The 22,157-nt window shown below is 35.0% G+C and overlaps 2 protein-coding genes and 1 long non-coding RNA gene across 3 annotated transcripts; all 3 read left to right on the top strand.

The window, feature by feature from the left end:
- Positions 1–777: 777 nt before the first annotated feature.
- Positions 778–8,211, top strand: LOC114370822 (cytochrome P450 71D8-like). Its single transcript, XM_028328212.1, has 3 exons — positions 778–1,374; positions 6,910–7,246; positions 7,499–8,211. Exons 1-3 carry the CDS (start codon positions 815–817, stop codon positions 8,105–8,107), a joined length of 1,506 nt encoding a protein of 501 aa, XP_028184013.1. The 5' UTR covers positions 778–814; the 3' UTR covers positions 8,108–8,211.
- Positions 8,212–15,981: 7,770 nt separating this feature from the next.
- LOC114370350 lies at positions 15,982–16,737 on the top strand. The gene is made up of 3 exons (XR_003657821.1): positions 15,982–16,252; positions 16,352–16,495; positions 16,633–16,737. It is a non-coding gene; the product is annotated as an uncharacterized LOC114370350 (long non-coding RNA).
- Positions 16,738–19,922: 3,185 nt separating this feature from the next.
- Positions 19,923–21,846, top strand: LOC114370647 (cytochrome P450 71D8-like). Its single transcript, XM_028328036.1, has 2 exons — positions 19,923–20,881; positions 21,133–21,846. Exons 1-2 carry the CDS (start codon positions 19,985–19,987, stop codon positions 21,739–21,741), a joined length of 1,506 nt encoding a protein of 501 aa, XP_028183837.1. The 5' UTR covers positions 19,923–19,984; the 3' UTR covers positions 21,742–21,846.
- The last annotated feature ends 311 nt before the right edge of the window (positions 21,847–22,157 follow it).

Here is a 22,157-nt window from a genome sequence, read left to right as displayed (position 1 = left end):
GATAAAAAACTAAAAAAAAAAAAAAGAACCCTCAATATACAGTCAATACAGTTACAAGCTTGAAGAAAGAGTCATAGATGCTTGTATAAAATCTATAATTTATAGTTTGTAATTGCAGTAGGTATATATTATTGAACTCATCACCTCACGAACGAATTCTATTAATTATTTTAGTACGGTTAATTCTTTGGACATAAAACATAACATGCATTTGAAGGATCAAATCACTATAAAGTAAAATAAAGGAGGTAAATAAGGAGAAATTGTTTGTCTTTGAAGGACATAATGAGAAATTGTTAAGAAAATAATCAAATACTACTGCCCAGTTAGATACTTTGACTTGGTGCCCAACAGCAATTAGAGTGCAACGACAATTTCTATTTTGACTTAGTGCGCATGTGCAACAGCAATTATATAGCTTTCAACGGTCAAGGTTCTCACTACCACATTAACTATTGCTGCCCAAGTGGCACTTATATATCTACAATAGTATTACACAATATAAAAGGAGTAACGATGACATCCTAATGAAGTGAACATGTAAAATAACTGTAACTGCAATTAAAAATGGAATCCAAAACAATTTAAAAGAAAATAAATGATTCAACGGCCATCAAGAATTGAAAAGAAGTCATTCAACGCCCCAAAAATGCATCTTCTAAAAACAAATGAATAAATTGTTGACCTTGCTGATTCAAGACTCTATAAGTAGGAACAAGCCCCAGGCAAACAATACAAACATACTTGAGAGCTTTAGGGTGCTCCCAAATCGAGAGCTAATTAACTCTATAGACTAGCTAGAAACTAGAAAGCCATGGAAGCTCAAAGCTACTTGTTGCTTATTGGCTTGTTCTTTGTATTGCATTGGCTTGCAAAATGTTACAAAAGTAGTGTCTCTCAGAAACTTCCACCAGGACCAAAGAAACTACCCATCATAGGGAACCTGCATCAACTAGCAGAAGCAGGTTCACTTCCACACCATGCTCTGAGAGATCTTGCCAAAAAATATGGACCCCTCATGCACCTCCAACTTGGTGAAATTTCAGCAGTGGTTGCATCCTCCCCAAAGATGGCCAAGGAAATAGTGAAAACACATGATGTTTCTTTTCTTCAGAGACCCCATCTTGTTTTTGGCCAAATGATATCCTACGGGGGATTGGGCATTGCTTTTGCTCCATACGGTGATCACTGGAGACAAACGAGGAAAATGTGTGCCACGGAGCTTCTGAGCACCAAAAGAGTTCAGTCTTTTGCTTCCATTAGAGAAGACGAGGCAGCAAAGTTTATCGACTCCATTCGCGAATCTGCTGGTTCGCCTATCAATCTCACTAGTAGAATTTTCTCATTGATATGTGCCTCTATTTCCAGGGTAGCATTCTGATGCAATCCTACCCCGCAAGGGCATTGGATAGAAAACTCCAAGTAGATTGGGCCAGAGATGCAAGAGAAGGCCCTAGGGTTCTTATGAGCCTTAGGGTAGATTTCGGGCCCATGGGCTAAGTACGAGCCCACTTATCTTTGTAAATATTAGATTAAGGTTTCATTATTTTTGGGCCTTGTATTTAGGGCTCCATAATGTAGGTAGGGTATCCTAGAAATATAGGATTTTTCAGCCCTTGTATTTTAGGGCACCTAGACTAGTTTTTGTATTAGGGGTAGTTTTGTAATTTCACATGCACTAAGTGGATGTTTGATGTGTGTGGTTGGAAATAAATTTAATTGAATTGGTAGAAGCCCAATCCAATTAAATTTTAGAGGGGGAGGTGAGCATTTGCTTACTACACCCCATTGCCACATCATATAGTCACACTTTGTGCATGTCCTTCATGCTTTTCATGCCTCATGACACCTAAGCACACTTAGTGGAGAATCTTGGAATTGATCTTGGATTAATGGGCTGAACCATAACTAAAATTCACTAATCATAATTAGTGAAATTTTGGCTCCAAAGTTTGGCTCCACAAATTCAATTTCAAATTCAAGTGAAATTTGAATTTCCCTCCAATTTTGTGTGACACTTAGGCTATAAATAGAGGTCATGTGTGTGCATTTTTTTCAACTTTGATCATTTGAATATTAAACTTCAGATCTCAAAGCTCATTTAGAGCACAAAATTTCGTGCTCTTCTCTCCCTCTCCCTTCATTCATCTCCTTCTTCCTCCAAGCTCTTATCCATGGCCTCCTATGGTGGTGAGCTTCTTCTAGACTCATCTTCTCCTTGAAGTGGCGTCTCCTCTCTCTCTTCCTTTCTCCATTCCGCTGCCATTCATCTTCCAAGAAGCAAAGGAATCCATTGATGAAGAAGATCCTAGGCCTACAAGCTCCAATGGAGCTTGCATCATGTGGTATCAAGAGCATCTTCATCTAGGTGATGTTCTTTTGCTTCCTCTATCTTTTTGTTCGGTGAATTCTCTTTAATTCCTTGTTCTTCATCTTATTCTTCTTGTATATCCTCCATTGTCTTGTGGTTTGGTGCTGTTTAGAGTAGATTAAAAAAAAAAAACCGATTAAATCTTAGATCTACACTTGTTCTTGCATTTCTATGGTTCAAATTTTGTAGATCTACTCTTGAATCTTGTTTTTGTGTTGATTTTAGGTTCTATCAATTTTCATTCATAATATTTTTGTGCTGAACCTTTAGATCTAAATTTTGTTCCAAAATATTGATTAGAAAAAAAAAACACAAAAATCTAAGTGTAAATCACTTAATCCATGTTGTCTTAGAGTCATGTTTAGTCATAGTAATTGTCACATTATCTTCTAAGTTTGTGTTGAATTTTATTTTGTTGATTGAATTCTAGATACATTTGTTCATGTATTCTTGTCATTCTTAGCCTATCTTTTGAATTTTGAGTCTAATTCATGCATGTTATTTAGTTCATAACATGTTCTAAATCAATTCCTAGAAGTAGTCTTGTTCTTGAACTTTTTTTTTTTGCTTTCTAAGTTTCCTACATGATGCCTATGATGAAGTTGAGTTGTGGTGCTGAGTTGTGGCTGGATTTGTGAATCAAAATAAGTCTTAAGATCTCTTTAATTGTGTTATTCAAGATAATTGAGCATAAGCAAACACAAATTGTAACTATCCAAGCCTTAAGCAACATAAACACTACTCTTGATTTCTAGGCTGAAATCGCTGGTGCTGGCAGCTTGAACATACGAACTTGTATAAATTACTGGGAATTGGTCACTACGTTTTTTAAGCTGAAACTTTTACTGACTTTTCTAGACATCTGGAAAAAAATTATAAAAAAAGAACCAAGCGATTTGGATTAAAGGAAAAAATAAGAAAAATCTCACAAGTTGGCAGAAAAATCAGTGTCCAGGAAAAAAAAGAAAAGTGAAAGGAAAGTGTGCTTGTTGTTTTGGCTCAAAATTTGTTCTATAATTGGTGCCTATTTTATACCAATCCTAGTTCTGAAATTTCAATTGAAAATTATTGTGAAAACAAGTGCCAAAACTAGAGGTTTCTTGAGTCTTTTTTTTTTTAGAGTTTTTCTACTCTACTCTAGAGCCATTTTAGGTTTCTCTTTGAGTCCTAGCTTGCTTTTTGTGCTTTTCATTGCTTTAATTGTTGAATAATCCTTGGAAATTTGTCTTGTTAAAACTCTATTGGTTTAGCTTTCATTTCATTTTTTTGGTCTTTGGTTATTGCTTGTCTCTTTGTTTCCTTGCTTGTGAGTTGCCATATAGGGAATTGGAAAGGAGGATTGGTGCCATATCTTGAAGAATTTGAGTCAAGAAGCAAGGGGCCAACCACCTTAAGAGCTATTGGACTAAGAAGCACTCCAAATTGAGTGAAACACTAAAGAGAGAATAGCCACCACAATTGAGGACTTTTTTCTTTGTAATTTTGTAATTGGCAATTTGCTTTGCTTTCAAATTTTGTAACAAAAAGGCCTTTCATTGGAAGTAAGTTGGGAGCCTCCGCTAGGTCACCCTACTTCCATTTGTGTGTAATAATTTTAGGCAATTTCCCCTTAGGATAGTGAGTGTTTTGTTGGGAACCTTAAATGAGGTCATCCAAACACTCTTAGGATCCGCCTAGTTTGCATTTCTTGCACTTTAATTTCTTGCTTATTTTCATAACTTATTTCCTTTACCCTCCATTGTCAAACCGCCTAGATAGCTTGCCTTTTACCAATTAGTTTTTACCTTATCTTTCACACCTCTTTTAGTGTTTATTTTGGCTAGTTTCAACCATAGTTTCTTTTAGCTTTTGTTTTCAAACCCCCAACAAGAAAGAACCATAACTTAGGAACCAACATGAGTCTTCATTCTTCATCTAGTGTTAATGGTGAGGGTTCTACTCCTAAGGACCCCTTGTATAAGATATTAGATGAGTTGAGATCCCTTAAGTTGTGGAAAGAAAAACAAGAGAGAAAAGAAAAAGGTAAAAAAAGAGTGGAAGAAATAAGTCAAGATGAAAGAGAGAAAATAAGAGAGGAAGAAAGAAGAAAAATAATGAAAGAAATGAAAAGAGAAAAACATGTCTCCTATAGTAGTCATAACTCTTGCAAGAGCCTAAGTGAAGAACTTTGTGACTATTATGAAGGAAGGCATAGGTCACATCTTAGACCTCACTCCCATAGGAGAGAAAATGAAAGAAAGCCTTAAGAGGTTAACATTAAACTCCCATACATCCATGTGAAGGACAATGTAGAGGCTAATTTAGATTGGGAAATAAGGGTAGAGCAACAACTTAAAAGGAAGTCTACTTCAAAATCTTATGGCTCTCACTCTTATCCAAAGAAAGACCAAGGTCAAGGAATCTTAGGGGTGAGACCTTCTAAGCCCAAAGATGATAAGGGGAAGACAATAGAAAAGCAACCCCTTAAGGCTAGTATGCAAGAGAAGACTAGTTCCATGAAGTGCTTTAAATGTCTTGGAAGAGGACACATTACTTCTCAATGCCCCACCAAGAAAACCATGATTATGAGGGGCCAAGACATTTATAGTAGCCAAGATGAGGCTACTACTTCACCTTCCTCTAGTAAAAGTGAAGAAGCAAAAGGGGAAGAATCTAGTGAAGAGATCTACCCCCAAGAAGAAGGACAACCTTTAATGGTTAAGGAGGAGTGTAAGGAGGTAAGTGTCTCCTCCAAGAGGTTAGCTATGAAGGAAAGACATTTTGAAATAAAGACCAATATTAAAGAAATTTCCCTTCTTAGACAACCTCCACATTTTCTCCTTTGTAAAAAGACACTTGTTAGCATTGCCACATTTCTTAGGCTTGAGTTTATTCCTCAAGTAAAGGAGTTGTTGGATGAGGGTTTGGTTCGCAAGAGATTAAATCCTTGTGCTTTGTTGGTGCCCAAAATAGGTATTATTAGGCACCAAATCCCAAAAATAGGTGGTGTGATGAATGCTTTGGGTGGTGCAACACTCTTTTGTAAAATCACTCGTGCACCCAACATCTTCATGATTTGTGTACATAGGGACTCGTTAGGTAGGTTTGTTCTTATTTTTAGTTTCAATACAAACTTAGGCACTCATATGGGACACCTTAGGTTTATCATATTTTTTGGTAGGAATAATCAACATGAAAATACATAAAAAGGTATGTTCTATTGCTTTACGTTTCTTAATTTTTTAAATTGTGATCAAGGGGTTCCCATGAACCCTAAGAGAATAAAGGTCATTCCTGAGTGGCCCGCTCCACCAAGTGTAAGAAAAATTTGGGGCTTCCAAGACTTAACAAACTTTTACAAAAGGTTTGCCCCGTATTTTTCTATACTTGTAGCACCACTCATTGAGTTGGTGAGGAACCATGTTCCTTCATGGGAAGATGCCCAGGAAATGAGTTTTCAGACCTTACCTTACTTCAACATACTAAACACCACTAATACATATGTTTTTGTTATTTTTACAAGTGTTGAGGGAAAAAACCCAGAGTTTCAAGAACCTCGGGATTTGAGGTCAAATCCTTTTCAAGGGGGAGGGAATGATGCAATCCTACCCCGCAAGGGCATTGGATAGAAAACTCCAAGTAGATTGGGCCAGAGATGCAAGAGAAGGCCCTAGGGTTCTTATGAGCCTTAGGGTAGATTTCGGGCCCATGGGCTAAGTACGAGCCCACTTATCTTTGTAAATATTAGATTAAGGTTTCATTATTTTTGGGCCTTGTATTTAGGGCTCCATAATGTAGGTAGGGTACCCTAGAAATATAGGATTTTTCAGCCCTTATATTTTAGGGCACCTAGACTAGTTTTTGTATTAGGGGTAGTTTTGTAATTTCACATGCACTAAGTGGATGTTTGATGTGTGTGGTTGGAAATAAATTTAATTGAATTGGTAGAAGTCCAATCCAATTAAATTTTAGAGGGGGAGGTGAGCATTTGCTTACTACACCCCATTGCCACATCATATAGTCACACTTTGTGCATGTCCTTCATGCTTTTCATGCCTCATGACACCTAAGCACACTTAGTGGAGAATCTTGGAATTGATCTTGGATTAGTGGGCTGAACCATAACTAAAATTCACTAATCATAATTAGTGAAATTTTGGCTCCAAAGTTTGGCTCCACAAATTCAATTTCAAATTCAAGTGAAATTTGAATTTCCCTCCAATTTTGTGTGACACTTAGGCTATAAATAGAGGTCATGTGTGTGCATTTTTTTCAACTTTGATCATTTGAATATTAAACCTCAGATCTCAAAGCTCATTTAGAGCACAAAATTTCGTGCTCTTCTCTCCCTCTCCCTTCATTCATCTCCTTCTTCCTCCAAGCTCTTATCCATGGCCTCCTATGGTGGTGAGCTTCTTCTAGACTCATCTTCTCCTTGAAGTGGCGTCTCCTCTCTCTCTTCCTTTCTCCATTCCGCTGCCATTCATATTCCAAGAAGCAAAGGAATCCATTGATGAAGAAGATCCTAGGCCTACAAGCTCCAATGGAGCTTGCATCACATTCGGTGGCATATACAAGGAGCAAGATGAGTTTGTTGTGTCTTTGATCCGAAAAATCGTAGAATCCGGGGGAGGATTCGACCTTGCTGATGTCTTTCCTTCAATTCCATTCTTATATTTCCTAACTGGAAAGATGAACAGATTGAAGAAGTTGCACAAGCAGGTTGACAAGGTCCTGGAAAACATCATCAGAGAGCATCAAGAAAAGAACAAAATTGCAAAAGAAGATGGAGCTGAATTAGAGGACCAAGATTTTATTGATCTTCTTCTCAGAATCCAACAAGATGACACTCTCGACATCCAAATGACGACTAACAACATCAAAGCTTTGATATTGGTAAGTAAATGCCTCAAAACTTCTATTATATTTCCTGTTTCTGAAGTACGTTTTTTCTCACTAACATCTCTTTTTATAACATTAATCTCTTTAATCCTCTCATTTGTACTAATTACTTTATCTTACATTTTTCTTCCTTTTCTTCTCATCTCCTTTTCTATTAAAAAAGTTGCCCGATTTTGATATATAAATGCAATTTCTCTTTTCATTTTTACCAAACTTTATATAAAGATATTTTATTTGATTCACCAGGACATATTTGCTGCTGGAACTGATACTTCAGCATCAACACTAGAGTGGGCTATGGCAGAAATGATGAGAAATCCAAGAGTGAGGGAGAAAGCACAAGCTGAATTGAGACAAGCTTTTCGAGAAAAGGAAATAATTCATGAAAGTGATCTTGAGCAACATACTTATTTGAAGTTGGTGATCAAAGATACATTCAGGGTACACCCACCTACTCCTTTATTGCTCCCTAGAGAATGCTCTCAACCAACCATCATTGATGGCTATGAAATACCTGCCAAAACTAAAGTCATGGTAAATGCATACGCAATTTGTAAGGATTCCCAATATTGGATTGATGCTGATAGGTTTGTCCCTGAAAGGTTCGAGGTTAGTTCTATCGATTTCAAAGGGAATAACTTTAATTATCTCCTTTTTGGGGGAGGAAGAAGAATATGCCCAGGCATGACATTGGGTTTAGCTAGCATTATGCTTCCACTAGCTCTACTACTGTATCACTTCAACTGGGAACTCCCAAACAAGATGAAACCTGAGGAAATGAATATGGATGAACACTTCGGATTGGCTATTGGGAGGAAAAATGAATTGCATTTGATTCCCAATGTTAATTTATGATCATTGAGTACACGATTGACGTATCCATGTTTATTAAACTCACTTTCAAGAATCCTATTTAATTTAATTGTTAAGGAAATAAAAGCGTATTTATTATTATTATTGGATTTTTATTTATATAATTATACATTTTTCTTACTTTTCTGTACATGCACATCTTCTTGATAAGATGACTTTAGGCTGCTAAGATGGTCTAGTATTGTTAAATCTTTTTTGTCTATGTATTAAATCGTTCTTAATTACAAATGAGAGTGACTTCATATTTGTTTGATTGAGTTAGTTTAAAGTAGTCTCCTCCTTTTATATAGTGGATTGAGTTAGTTTAAAGTAGTCTCCCCCTTCATATTTGTAATGAATTACTTCAATTAAGAATGAGACCATACAAGTTTGTATGTTTAAGTTAGTAAGGCTTTAAGTAAAGTTATGAAATAATACAATAACAAGGAAAGAAAATGCATGTTTGGAATAGAGAACTTCTTAGTATCTATAGATGTGAAGCAATCATTTTAGGATCCGAGATGTTAGAATTTTCTTTGTTTGACCTTCTAGTGATGGGTGTATTTTGTTTATTTCAAATATGGGTTGAATATACAACCTAATATGTTTTTCCTTTGAGCTCAATGTTTAATTGAGTGATACAATTTGGGCTTAGGGAATTACCATGAATGTACAACCTAATATGTATTCATATGAATAATATCCATGTTGGTTGGGTAATAGGTTACCTATCTATTTAAAGAAGGGTAGGATCTCCACATGGTTAATGTCCTCTTTGTCGACCCAAATAAGAGAAAAAATCAAATGAAAGTTCCTTTTCTTGACATATACACTTATGTAGGAGCTTCCGTGACATCAAGTAATTGCTACTGTATATAAAGGATATCTTCAAGAGGTTTTCAATTTATTTAAACTCTTCTTTGATCAATGGTCAAGGAATGATTAGGAATCATATTCTCATTAAAAAATAAGTGTTAGACACATAACAACCTATTTAATGCCTACAATAGATATAGGACACTAAAGATTTAATTGCACTATTGGTCCTCTAATATTGAAAATATCACCATTAATTTATGTCTACTAAAAGTTTAAATTGCACATGCAAATGAAATTTGAGCATGAATTATATATACACTTTCAACAATTTTTTATCGACAATTTGAGCATGAATTATATATACACTTTCAACAATTATATATACACCATTAATTTAGTGCTTTATACACATTAATAAAATAAAATTTAAATTTATTGATTTTGCATATTTATTGAAATATTTATTATTGATTTTTTATAAAACTAAACTAATAAAACAGTTGTTACTATTGCATACTGTGTTGGAATATTTAATCTATAATGATAAACAAATAATTTTTTAGAATAATAAAATAAAGATTGTTTTAGAGGAAGAAAATAAATATTGCAACGATACATATAAATATATTTCTTTAAAAGACAAATTATTATTATTATTGAAATCAATATTATTAAATTAGATTTTTTTATCTATTTTATCTATATTATTTGTTTTACGATGCATATAATTAATTGTTTTTTGCATTTCATAACTAATTACTGTTATGTTTAAACATTTCATAACTATTGTTTTCTTTCTTACGTATAAATAAAAATGTTTTTTTGAAAGCAAACGAATAGTATTATTGAAATATGCCATGTTCTAAGTATAAGATGTGTCAAGGAAGATGAAACCACCACACAAAAAACTCGTAATAGTTAATGTTTGTGCAACAAGTAAAATTAGCAAGCTATACAAAAATTAAGAGAGAAAAAAATAAGAACAAAAGTTACAACTCTCATTGAGCTACCACTAACTCCACATGACAATATGCTTCAAAATGTAGAAAGTTACCCTAAAGAAAGAAGATATAAAAAGCCAAATTTATTAACGTTAAAAAAATAGTGATGTTTACAAAATAATAGAAGGAGGAAATTAAGAAGCTCTAGCAAGGTAAAAACTCATAATAGTGATGTTTAGAAAATAGTAGCTAGAAGAAGAAGCTCTTGCAAGATTTGATGTTGAGATGTTCATTCTTCACTCAAAAGATGATTTATAATGTATATTCAACATTCTAAAAAAGGCACAATTGAATCTTCAAATCGTGTTATTATTTACCTTAAGAGAATAATGTTCATACATTGTCAGTGTAAAAAGGTTTTACACAGACACCCAATCACATTCTTATATTATGCCATGTCATACAATAATTTTAAATTAAATAAAAACTAATTAAAAATCCTAAACCCACATTGTGTTGCCTTGCACTTTGTTCGTTCTCTCTCGACAACTCTCGCTTTGTCCCGGACACCACAAAGGCCATGTTCAATAGTTTTTCCATTGTCACCTTAGTTCATAAATCACCTTATTATCTACACCCCAACCTCCCGCTTTACCCTCTCCCTTCAATAAAAAATTTGAAACCATAAACCTTTTCACAATTTACATTCCCTTGATCCCTCAATTTTTTTAAAAAGAAAGTAGAAAATGTCATGGCTAGTACATTCCTCCACAAACTCTCTCTGGCTCGATGGCGACAGAGATGATGAAAACGACATGGTGTTGGATCCACTTACCATGTCATAGATTTTGAACAAGTGGCCTCAATAATTTAAGAGGGGGGTGAATTAAGTCTTTAAATTTTTCGACTAACAGGTTTTAATCCCCTTTTAAATGATATATGATAGATTCAGAATACTGAAGAAGAAGAAGAAGCAATCAATTTAATAATGTTCTTTTAAATGCACAAGATAATGTAAACTGCAACAAAATAACTGAGATAAGGAAAAAGGGAACTGTAAACTTGATTTATACTGGTTCGGCCACTTTCCGTGCCTACGTCCAATCCTCAAGTAACCCCACTTGAGATTTTCCACTATCCTTGTAAATCCTTTACAATCTTTGAACACACATTGAGATCCCTCACCCTTGTGTTCAAGTTTCTCACACCCCAAGAGACAAACAGTCTTTTAATTACAACTGAGTTTTGTAAGAGAGGAACATATTGATTTCTCTCATTAGAGTAGACAATACAATTTAAAGATCCTTCAAGAATTCTCAATAATTTTGCAAGTGTTTGGCCAAAGTTAGAGAGATTTTGACAATTGAGTTCTCTCAGAATTCTCTATATTTTTGAAGTAAGGACACATATGTATATAAAGGCTCATTGTGGCTGTTCAAAAATAGTTTGAAGAGATGTGTCTTGTCAAAAAGTTTTTCTAAAACTTTTTCACTAGTAATCGATTACAGGATTCTGGTAATTGATTACACAGATCAAAATTCAAATAAGTTTGTGTCGTTATTTCACCAGTACAAAATTTCAAAATGTCATGTTCACAATCTCTCTGGTAATCGATTACACAAACCTGAAAATCGATTACCTGTTCAAAGAAGATATTATTTTGAACTGATTTAACTTTGATAAAAGAATTTTGATAGTAAAAATTTTAAGGCCAAACTATTGCAATCAAATTGAGATTCTTTTAACAAATTGACTAAGTCCTTATCTTAGATTTTCTTGATCTTGTTTGTAGACTTCATTTCAATCTGTGCTCATCAAGTAAAATGTTTTGGCATAATCAAAACCCGCATGATATATATTCACATTCTCCCTGTTTTTTGATGATGACAATCATTTTTTGGTAAGGAGTAGAAAGAGAAACAAAAATATTCATTTGTGCCATTCGCTCCTGCTTGATTTTTTAGTGATTGCTTATATGAAAAAGTTTAAGATTTTGATAAAAAAAAAAGGTATATATAAAAAACTTTTTCAATACTTTATACAGAAAAATTAAAAAACATTTTTCAATATATACCTTGGACAGAAAAATTAAAAACTTTTTCAATATTTTCAATACTTCTCCTTACCATCATTCTCATTTATCTCTCACCTTTGGCAACATCAAAAACAAATTAGAAACAGAGAGAAGAAAAACATACATAGACTATAAGAAGTAACATACAATTCAAGCAGAATAATGGTAATGTAAATGCAACTTAAACAAGTCTGAAAGTATAAAGTACTAAAGTACTAAAATAACCGAATGCAATAAGTATGAAATTCTAAAGTACTAAATAATCTTGATGTAATAGAAACAAGTCTTACAGTTCGAATAAATATGATAACTAAGGGTAAGTCTAAGGATTGGTTGGAGGATCAAAGCAACGACGGATAAATCCCATGTCATCCTCAAGAGGAGTGATGCGAGAATCCATGGAATCAAACCTTTCTCCGACAAATGCACGAAGATCTTGAATCTCGTTGAGAACATCATTTAGTAAAGTAGAGGAGGGATCCCTAGGTGGTGGAGATGGAGTGCATTCCTTGGGAGCACTAGCCATGTAATCCTTTTGCAAACCTAGTGGCCATCAAGATCTTTCTTATAGCCAAAAGAAGTAACTACAGCGGTTCCTATTGCAAATGAACGCTTAACCTTGACAAATGGTTCATTAGTAAGAGGGACTTTGAAGTGCTGCAGAACAGAGTAACCAGATCGGGATATGGTAGAGGGGCATTTGCCCGTAATGCCTTATGCATACGGTAACAAACAAGATGTGCCCAGTCAATTTGACGACCAGTTTGCAGTGCCCACAACAACATTAAGTCTTTCTCAGAGGCTTGAGAAAGGTTAGTAGAACGATGAAGCAACACATGACAGAGAATAAAATGCATAACACGACATTCAAAGGTAAAGGAACCAGCAAGTAAGCGACCAGTCTTATCAGCATTTTCAACACAAACAATTTTACGAGCATCATGACTAGAATAATCATCAACTAAGGTTCCTTCAAAAGGCACACCTTGACTGCTCAGTTTGGTTAGGGAGTAAAACAAGGATTGATCAACACCAATGGGTATTTTGTGTACTTTAGAAAATATGACTCCATCATGAATTTCCAAGTTGTTATAAAAGACTTGAACAAATATAGGGCAATAAGGCAATTTCAGAGTCATGAAATCCACTAGTTCAAAATTTTGAAACACTTTATAACAATCCAAGTTTTCTCCCCCAAAGAATTCAAAGTCAAGGTATTTAGGATCAAGAATGACACCATTGGAAAAGGATGAGTGTGACACCCTCTACCCTGACATACATATAAATAAATAAAACATATAAAAATATTGATCAACAAATTCACGGGGGTAAAAGGTTCACATCCACTTCACTATTACCAAATAAGACTTATTAAAAATATATTCGGCTCAAATCAAGACCGTCAAAGTTTACAAAAAAAGTTTTGTTAAATCAGTGAGATAAAATAAAATAAAGTAACACCATGAAATTAAAATAAAAACTCATCCCCAATGTCACATCCTATCAGAGCGTTGTGTCCCAACGTCCTCTGGCACGAGGTTTTTTAAAGTCATCCACCTATTCATCTGCTCCCACGAACACAAGATTCGAGATCATCACATGATCCAAACACAAATAGCATATAGGGAGTGAGTTATCACCAAAAAAATAACAAAACAAATAAACAAGACGAAATCAATATAAATTATGGAAATATCTATAACAGCTCAACTTAATACAACTCACGTTAATTCACCACTTTATCTTTAAAATTCATTTTTTTCAATCACTAATCACATTACACATGAATAACACACTCGAGTCAAGACGCAATAACACTCATCAATTTCATAATAAACAATTAGCAAGCGTTATGCAACAATTATACTAAGACTCAAGCCTACGTGCAATATGGTACCATGTCAGTGAAATAACCACCCAGGGACGCTTAGGAGTACATAAAAAGACACACCACACAATGGGTTTGTCAGGTTACTCTCACTAAGTAAAATCATAAGGTGACCAGTCAGGGTCACACTTTGTTACAGGATCCCCAATATGTTGATCTCCTGCATAACATTAAATTGCGCCCAGATGCTCACTCCAACCTCGCCATTCATAAGGACCTTATATTCCGACAAGGCAGTATTTGGATTCCCTTCCCAACCCCTTTTACTGCCTTACTCTTAGAGGAATTTCATTCTTCTCCTCTCGACGATCACACAGGGGTATCAAAGACTCTCCATCATTTACGACAGAATTTTGACTGGCCACATATACAAGAAGATGTTCGTCGGTACATCGTGCAATGTCCCTCGTGCGAACAGACTAAATACGAAACAAAGAAGGCTGCCGGTCTGCTGCAACCTCTTCCAATACCTTCCCACGTATGGGAAGATTTGTCCCTCGATTTCATCATAGGACTGCTATCATCCCACGGTTTCACGATGATATTAGTGTTTGTAGACCGATTTTCCAAGGGTGCTCATTTTGGTGCTCTTCCTGCCCACCATACGGCATACAAGGTTGTCGTATTATTCCTCGACATGGTCTGTAAGCTCCACGAATTTCCATAAAGCTTGGTTTCCGATAGAGATCCTATTTTTATCAGTGGCTTCTGGCACGAGCTATTCCGTTTAAGTGACACTAAGCTTCGAATGAGTACCGCCTACCATTTGCAGAAGGATGGTCAAATGGAAGTACTTAACCAGACTTTAGAGCAGTACTTACGCGCTTATGTGCATCACCAACCATCCCAGTGGTTCCGCTTCCTGTTGCTTGCCAAATGGTCTTACAACACAACCATACATTCCGGCACCGGAGTTTCGCCTTTCAAAGCAATTTATGGCAAACCACCGCCAACACTCATCCAATACTTACAGGGCACTTGCTCCATTGATGCTGTTGATTCTTTGCTAACCACCAGGACTGAAATTGATGTGGCCCTTACAGACAGACGTCGTTAGCCCCTACCCATACCAAATTGGCCAAACACTTTTACGGGCCTTTCTAGGTGCTAGAAAGGATTGGACCAGTAGCGTACAAATTACAATTGCCGGTTTCTTCTTGAATTAATCCAGTTTTCCACATTTCCCTCTTGAAGCTCCTTCAGGGACCATTACCTCCCTCTCCATCAGAACTTTCCCGAGCCAACTCAAATAATTATCCACTTGTTACTCCATTAACCATTTTGGATTGGAAGTGTGACAACTCAGTTTCTCCCCCAATCATAAAGGTCCTGGTCCAATGGGATGGCTTGGCTCCAGAAGATACTTAATGGGAATTGTGGGATGATCTATGCCAGACACAGAACCTTGAGGACAAGTTTGTTTTCGGGGAAGGGGTGTTGATAGCAGTAACAACACAGGCTTTATACCAGAAGCTAGCAGTAACATTAACAGGCCAAGGAGAGTCATTGAGAAGCACAATTACCTTTAGGAATACGTTTGAGGTGCCAAAGCAAGAATCACCAAGCTGATTGTAGGGATCCACTATCCTCAGGCAGTTATAGCAATTCCACTAAATAGTTGTTGAGCATGATGCTAGATAATTCTGTTATAACAAATTGAATTCTGTTAGAATGAAATAGTATAAACATGTAAAGAAGTGGAATTAATAAAGGATCATCAGAAAACTTATCTCAATTAGCCATTTCTTAGCGATTTCTTTCCCAGTTGCCTATCAAGCTGTTTGCAGGTAAATGCCATTCACTAATTATTATTTAAGATCTTATATGAAAATAATTTTTTTATATGGAAAGATGAAAAGAAATTTAAAACAATGATTACTAATTTTTTAATAACGCAGATGGGATATTACAACAATTGAGCAGCCACCAGATTACATGAAGGCATGCTTCAAAGTCCTCTATAATATCTCACAAATGAAATCAGCTCCAAGGTCTACTAGAAGCACATGTGGAACCCCATAGACTCTTTACAAAATGAGGTAACTATCTTCTAGAACACCCATATGTCTTCTTTAGACTTTAATTATATGCGTATTGCACAGTTTGGATTAGATTTAACAAATGAAACTTTTCAATTGTAATTTACTATTAAGACTTTTTTAAGGTAAGAATGTATTTTTTTAAAAATTATGATTACTTCTACAAAAGGACTTTTTGGCATATTTCAAATTTAAATTCTTTATCCCATAGTTTCTGATATCCTACCTTGTCAGTTCTCAGCATTTAATCTTACTGTTTTCTGGTGGCATGATGCAGCGTTGACATAAGTTCATCCAAATCCTTTCTTCGAGGCGGACAAAAACCCAGCGTTAATGTGCAGTCTGCAGGACATACTGTTCCTGTGTTTGTTAATGGGCAATTTTCAGGTTTACAGAGTCACAGTTAGACATGTAGTTTCTTTTGTTTCCAACTGTGCATCTTTATTAATTCCGAGTTAAAACGAATATGAATGAATTGGTTTACAGGGTTGGCTTTCAGGACAAGGGAGCAGAGAAGTTGCACATAAAATGGACCCGTTGACCTACGCGTTGGAACTAACAAAATTGCTCTTGTAACTTCAACTTGGAGATATTTGATGGCTTATGCAAAGGGCAACTGTTGGATTTCAGGTTAGTATTTAGTACCTTGCTTGTAACTCCAACTTGGACTGGACTATTATATTTCTATTTACCAGTTAGTATTTAGTACCTTTGCTTGATCATTATGTTGCTAGCCATAGATTTATTTTTCCTTTGTTCACTGGAAGAATGTTGGTCGGCATTATGAAACATGGGAGGCAGGGTTCACTGGTCCAGTTTTGCTCCATGGTCTTGACCAAGGACAGAAAGATTTGACGAGAAACAAGTGTTCATATAAGGTCTGATGCACATAATTTTAGTAATCTAACATATGTATTCATACAAGTTTCAATTAATGGGACCAGAAAACCATTCTCTTACAGTATATTTTGTCCATTTTACATTTTCACTCCAACTTCTATTTTGTGTATGTATTTTCCTTTAGATTGGGAGTATATTTTACCCTTGCTCATTCTTGGTGCTGGATTCTCCCAATATGGAGTTTCTCATTGGACTGGATATGCTCCGAAAGCACTATGTAAATTATTGCTTGCTATGCAATAATTTATTGTCAGAAAATTCCTTGGGAAGTCATGGTCAGCCAATGCATTTGAGGCAGCATGCTCTCACTTGTCACAGGTTAGCTTTACTGTTCTAAGAGGACTTCAATGATAAGTCACATTAAATTTGTAATTTAGTTCCTTTTCCTTTGGTCTTTCTTCTTATTGATCCCTGTATTTATATTAGCAATACCAATGCAGAAAAGATCTCTATTTAATTGATGCTGGCTTACAGCTTTTTATTGTGAGTTGATATGCTCCTTTTTTAGTATTAATTCCATCTTTAATAACTCACAGTATCATACTTTTCATAAAATAGTCCAATTATTGATAATATAATTCAAAAGTTTTGAATAGCTGCCCCAAGTTAGCAAAGAGATTATACAGGGTCTAATTCACGCTGGTGGAATACATATCTACTTAATTATACAGTGTTACGTAACGTTTTGAATAGCAGCCCCAACGGACTATTATTCAATGCTAAACGGATACGATTTGAGATTGAGTACAAACTGGTTTTCAGAAACTCCAGCACTGGAATAAGTATTAAGGTGAATTGGATAAACTTTTAAAAATAATTAAATATCAGGTAAACAGCATTAAGGTGAGTTTTGATAAATAAATTCATTAAATATTTATTTGTTACATTATTTTTTTACATTAAAATTTATGTTATGGATTTATTTTTTCTCGTCCACGGTCATAGACAAATCTATTCACGGTTTGTGGATGCCACTGGCACAAAGAAGTTTGCACAATGTGGGAATCAAATACCGATTCAACTAATAAATAAATTGTTTTCTCTCATTTGAACGCAGCAAGACCTCACATGTCATTCGAATCCTTTGGGTTTGTTATAGACTTATTTAGAAATTAATAAATAAATTATTAAAAAATTCATAAAATTAAAATAAATTATCGAATTATAAAATATTAATTTATTTTAATAATCTCAAATATTTTTTTAGCAACTTCATCAAACACCTTTTGTTTTTGTTCTTGACAGGAACAAACTTATGACATTTCATTAATAATCAAATGAGCAATACAAAAGGTTTCCTAATCACAATAGGTTTCAAAAACATCATATTCAAAATCTGGTCAATTTTTCCTAGGCTGTGGTTTCTTTTATTTTTATTTTTAACCAGTATGTGGATTCTTATATAATATATCACTTAATTACGTCTTAATTAAAACAAAGATTAATTTTCACTTTTAATTCCAAGTATCACAATTGTGCACCACTCTTTAGAACCCTTAGATTAATCTAAGGTACATGTTACTATTGTACACCTTCCCCACCAAATTACTCTCCCTTCCTCTCCACTGTTTTCGATGACCCCTGGATTGGCTTGCGGCCGCCCATCACTACTGAGCACCGCTATTCTTCTCCTATCAGCCGCAAAGAACACCTTCAACCACCAACCTCCCCCACTTCGGTCATCTCCTCCTTCTGATGTATAAACACCCAACATCATATCCCACACAAACCCCTCCATGGAAAGAAACAGCAACACCTACCGAAACAGCACCGTCGAGCCCAATCGCCACACTGCAGAGAAACCGAATCTGACCCATGCTTGGTCCTCTCCAAGTTTGAGCATCCACATCTCCGGGATCGACCCACACTTACGTATTTGCGTTTAATAGACCAGAATCACACTTATATATATAATTATAAAATATTATATATACAAATTAAAATTGCAAAAATATAAATTTATAGACACTAAAAATGAAAAAAAAATATAATATAGGAACCAAAATTCAAAAAGCACTTCAAAAATTAATTATTTAACCCTATTATTATTTTTAAAAAAAATACATAAACTGTATTTAATAAATACAATTTATCTATTTTTTATGATAAAAGTTAAGTTGCATATATGAAGTACAACTCACAAAACAAAATTAAAATAATAATATTTAGTTTATTATAAACTCATTCAATTTAATCACCCTTGTAAGAAAACAAAAACCTCTTAATTTATTCATCACTTCGCATTACCGTGATAAGAAGGATACTGTACGAAAGTGATACTAGCTGGATTCAATTAGAAAAAAGACTTGAATGACCTATCCTTACGTAACTCATATTTTTTAGTTGCCATGTTAGAGGGTTGACATGGGACCTAGTGAAACTCCCCTGACAGAAAGATAAAAAACTAAAAAAAAAAGAATCCTCAATATACAGTCAATACACTTGCAAGCTTGAAGAAAGAGTCATAGATGCTTGTATAAAATCTATAATTTATAGTTTGTAATTGCAATAGGTATTATTGAGCTCATCACCTCACGAACGAATTCTATTAATTATTTTAATACGGTTAATTCTTTGGACATAAAACATAATAACTTGCATTTTACATGCATTTGAAGCATCAAATCAGTATAAAGTAAAATAAAGGAGGTAAATAAGGAGAAATTGTTTATCTTTGAAGGACATAATGAGAAATTGTTAAGAAAATAATCAAATACTACTGCCCAGTTAGATACTTTGACTTGGTGCCCAACAGCAATTAGAGTGCATCGACAATTTCTATTTTGACTTAGTGTGCATGTGCAACAGCAATTATAGCTTTCAACGGTCAAGGTTCTCACTACCACATTAACTATTGTTGCCCAAGTGGCACTTATATATCTACAATAGTATTACACAATATAAAGGAGTAACGATGACATCCTAATGAAGTGAATATATTCCATGTAAAATAACTGTAACTGCAATTAAAAATGGAATCTAAAACAATTTAAAAGAAAATAAACGATTCAACGGCCTTCAAGAATTGAAAAGAAGTCATTCAACGCCCCAAAAATGCATCTTCTAAAAACAAATGAATAAATTGTTGACCTTGCTGATTCAAGATTCTATAAGTAGGAACAAGCCCTAGGCAAACAATACAAACATACTTGAGAGCTTTAGGGTGCTCCCAACTCCAGAGCTAATTAACTCTATAGACTAGCTCGAAACTAGAAAGCCATGGAAGCTCAAAGCTACTTGTTGCTTATTGGCTTGTTCTTTGTATTGCATTGGCTTGCAAAATGTTACAAAAGTAGTGTCTCTCAGAAACTTCCACCAGGACCAAAGAAACTACCCATCATAGGGAACCTGCATCAACTAGCAGAAGCAGGTTCACTTCCACACCATGCTCTGAGAGATCTTGCCAAAAAATATGGACCCCTCATGCACCTCCAACTTGGTGAAATTTCAGCAGTGGTTGCATCCTCCCCAAAGATGGCCAAGGAAATAGTGAAAACACATGATGTTTCTTTTCTCCAGAGACCCCATCTTGTTTTTGGTCAAATGATATCCTACGGGGGATTGGGCATTGCTTTTGCTCCATATGGTGATCACTGGAGACAAATGAGGAAAATGTGTGCCACGGAGCTTCTGAGCACCAAAAGAGTTCAGTCTTTTGCTTCCATTAGAGAAGACGAGGCAGCAAAGTTTATCGACTCCATTCGCGAATCTGCTGGTTCGCCTATCAATCTCACCAGTAGAATTTTCTCATTGATATGTGCCTCTATTTCCAGGGTAGCATTCGGTGGCATATACAAGGAGCAAGATGAGTTTGTTGTGTCTTTGATCCGAAAAATCGTAGAATCCGGGGGAGGATTCGACCTTGCTGATGTCTTTCCTTCAATTCCATTCTTATATTTCCTAACTGGAAAGATGACCAGATTGAAGAAGTTGCACAAGCAGGTTGACAAGGTCCTGGAAAACATCATCAGAGAGCATCAAGAAAAGAACAAAATTGCAAAAGAAGATGGAGCTGAATTAGAGGACCAAGATTTTATTGATCTTCTTCTCAGAATCCAACAAGATGACACTCTCGACATCCAAATGACGACTAACAACATCAAAGCTTTGATATTGGTAAGTAAATGCCTCAAAACTTCTATTATATTTCCTGTTTCTGAAGTACGTTTTTTCTCACTAACATCTCTTTTTATAACATTAATCTCTTTAATCCTCTCATTTGTACTAATTACTTTATCTTACATTTTTCTTCCTTTTCTTCTCATCTCCTTTTCTATTAAAAAAGTTGCCCGATTTTGATTTATAAATGCAATTTCTCTTTTCATTTTACCAAACTTTATATAAAGATATTTTATTTGATTCACCAGGACATATTTGCTGCTGGAACTGATACTTCAGCATCAACACTGGAGTGGGCTATGGCAGAAATGATGAGAAATCCAAGAGTGAGGGAGAAAGCACAAGCTGAATTGAGACAAGCTTTTCGAGAAAAGGAAATAATTCATGAAAGTGATCTTGAGCAACTTACTTATTTGAAGTTGGTGATCAAAGAGACATTCAGGGTACACCCACCTACTCCTTTATTGCTCCCTAGAGAATGCTCTCAACCAACCATCATTGATGGCTATGTAATACCTGCCAAAACTAAAGTCATGATAAATGCATACGCAATTTGTAAGGATTCCCAATATTGGATTGATGCTGATAGGTTTGTCCCTGAAAGGTTCGAGGGTAGTTCTATCGATTTCAAAGGGAATAACTTTAACTATCTCCCTTTTGGGGGAGGACGAAGAATATGCCCAGGCATGACATTGGGTTTAGCTAGCATTATGCTTCCACTAGCTCTACTACTGTATCACTTCAACTGGGAACTCCCAAACAAGATGAAACCTGAGGAAATGAATATGGATGAACACTTCGGATTGGCTATTGGGAGGAAAAATGAATTGCATTTGATTCCCAATGTTAATTTATGATCATTGAGTACACGATTGACGTATCCATGTTTATTAAACTCACTTTCAAGAATCCTATTTAATTTAATTGTTAAGGAAATAAAAGCGTATTTATTATTATTATTATTGGATTTTTATTTATATAATTATACATTTTTCTTACTTTTCTGTACATACACATCTTCTTGATAAGATGACTTTAGGCTGCGAAGATGGTCTAGTATTGTTAAATCTTTTTTGTCTATGTATTAAATCGTTCTTAATTACAAATGAGAGTGATTTCATATTTGTTTGATTGAGTTAGTTTAAAGTAGTCTCCCCCTTTTATATGGTGGATTGAGTTAGTTTAAAGTAGTTTCCCCCTTCATATTTGTAATGAATTACTTGAACTAAGAATGAGACCATACAAGTTTATATGTTTAAGTTAGTAAGGCTTT

The sequence above is a fragment of the Glycine soja genome, chromosome 10, assembly GCF_004193775.1.
Source record: "Glycine soja cultivar W05 chromosome 10, ASM419377v2, whole genome shotgun sequence".
Classification (NCBI taxonomy): Eukaryota; Viridiplantae; Streptophyta; class Magnoliopsida; order Fabales; family Fabaceae; genus Glycine; species Glycine soja.
Note: the sequence above shows the minus strand (reverse complement) of the source record. Positions and strands in the feature narration are given on the sequence as shown.

Excerpts from the sequence above, each read along its gene's own strand:
- LOC114370822 (XM_028328212.1), top strand. The coding sequence starts at position 815 with ATGGAAGCTCAAAGCTACTTGTTGCTTATTGGCTTGTTCTTTGTATTG. Across the intron at positions 1,375-6,909 it reads GCCTCTATTTCCAGGGTAGC|ATTCGGTGGCATATACAAGG; the intron begins ATTCTGATGCAA and ends AGCTTGCATCAC. Across the intron at positions 7,247-7,498 it reads ACATCAAAGCTTTGATATTG|GACATATTTGCTGCTGGAAC; the intron begins GTAAGTAAATGC and ends TTGATTCACCAG.
- LOC114370647 (XM_028328036.1), top strand. The coding sequence starts at position 19,985 with ATGGAAGCTCAAAGCTACTTGTTGCTTATTGGCTTGTTCTTTGTATTG. Across the intron at positions 20,882-21,132 it reads ACATCAAAGCTTTGATATTG|GACATATTTGCTGCTGGAAC; the intron begins GTAAGTAAATGC and ends TTGATTCACCAG.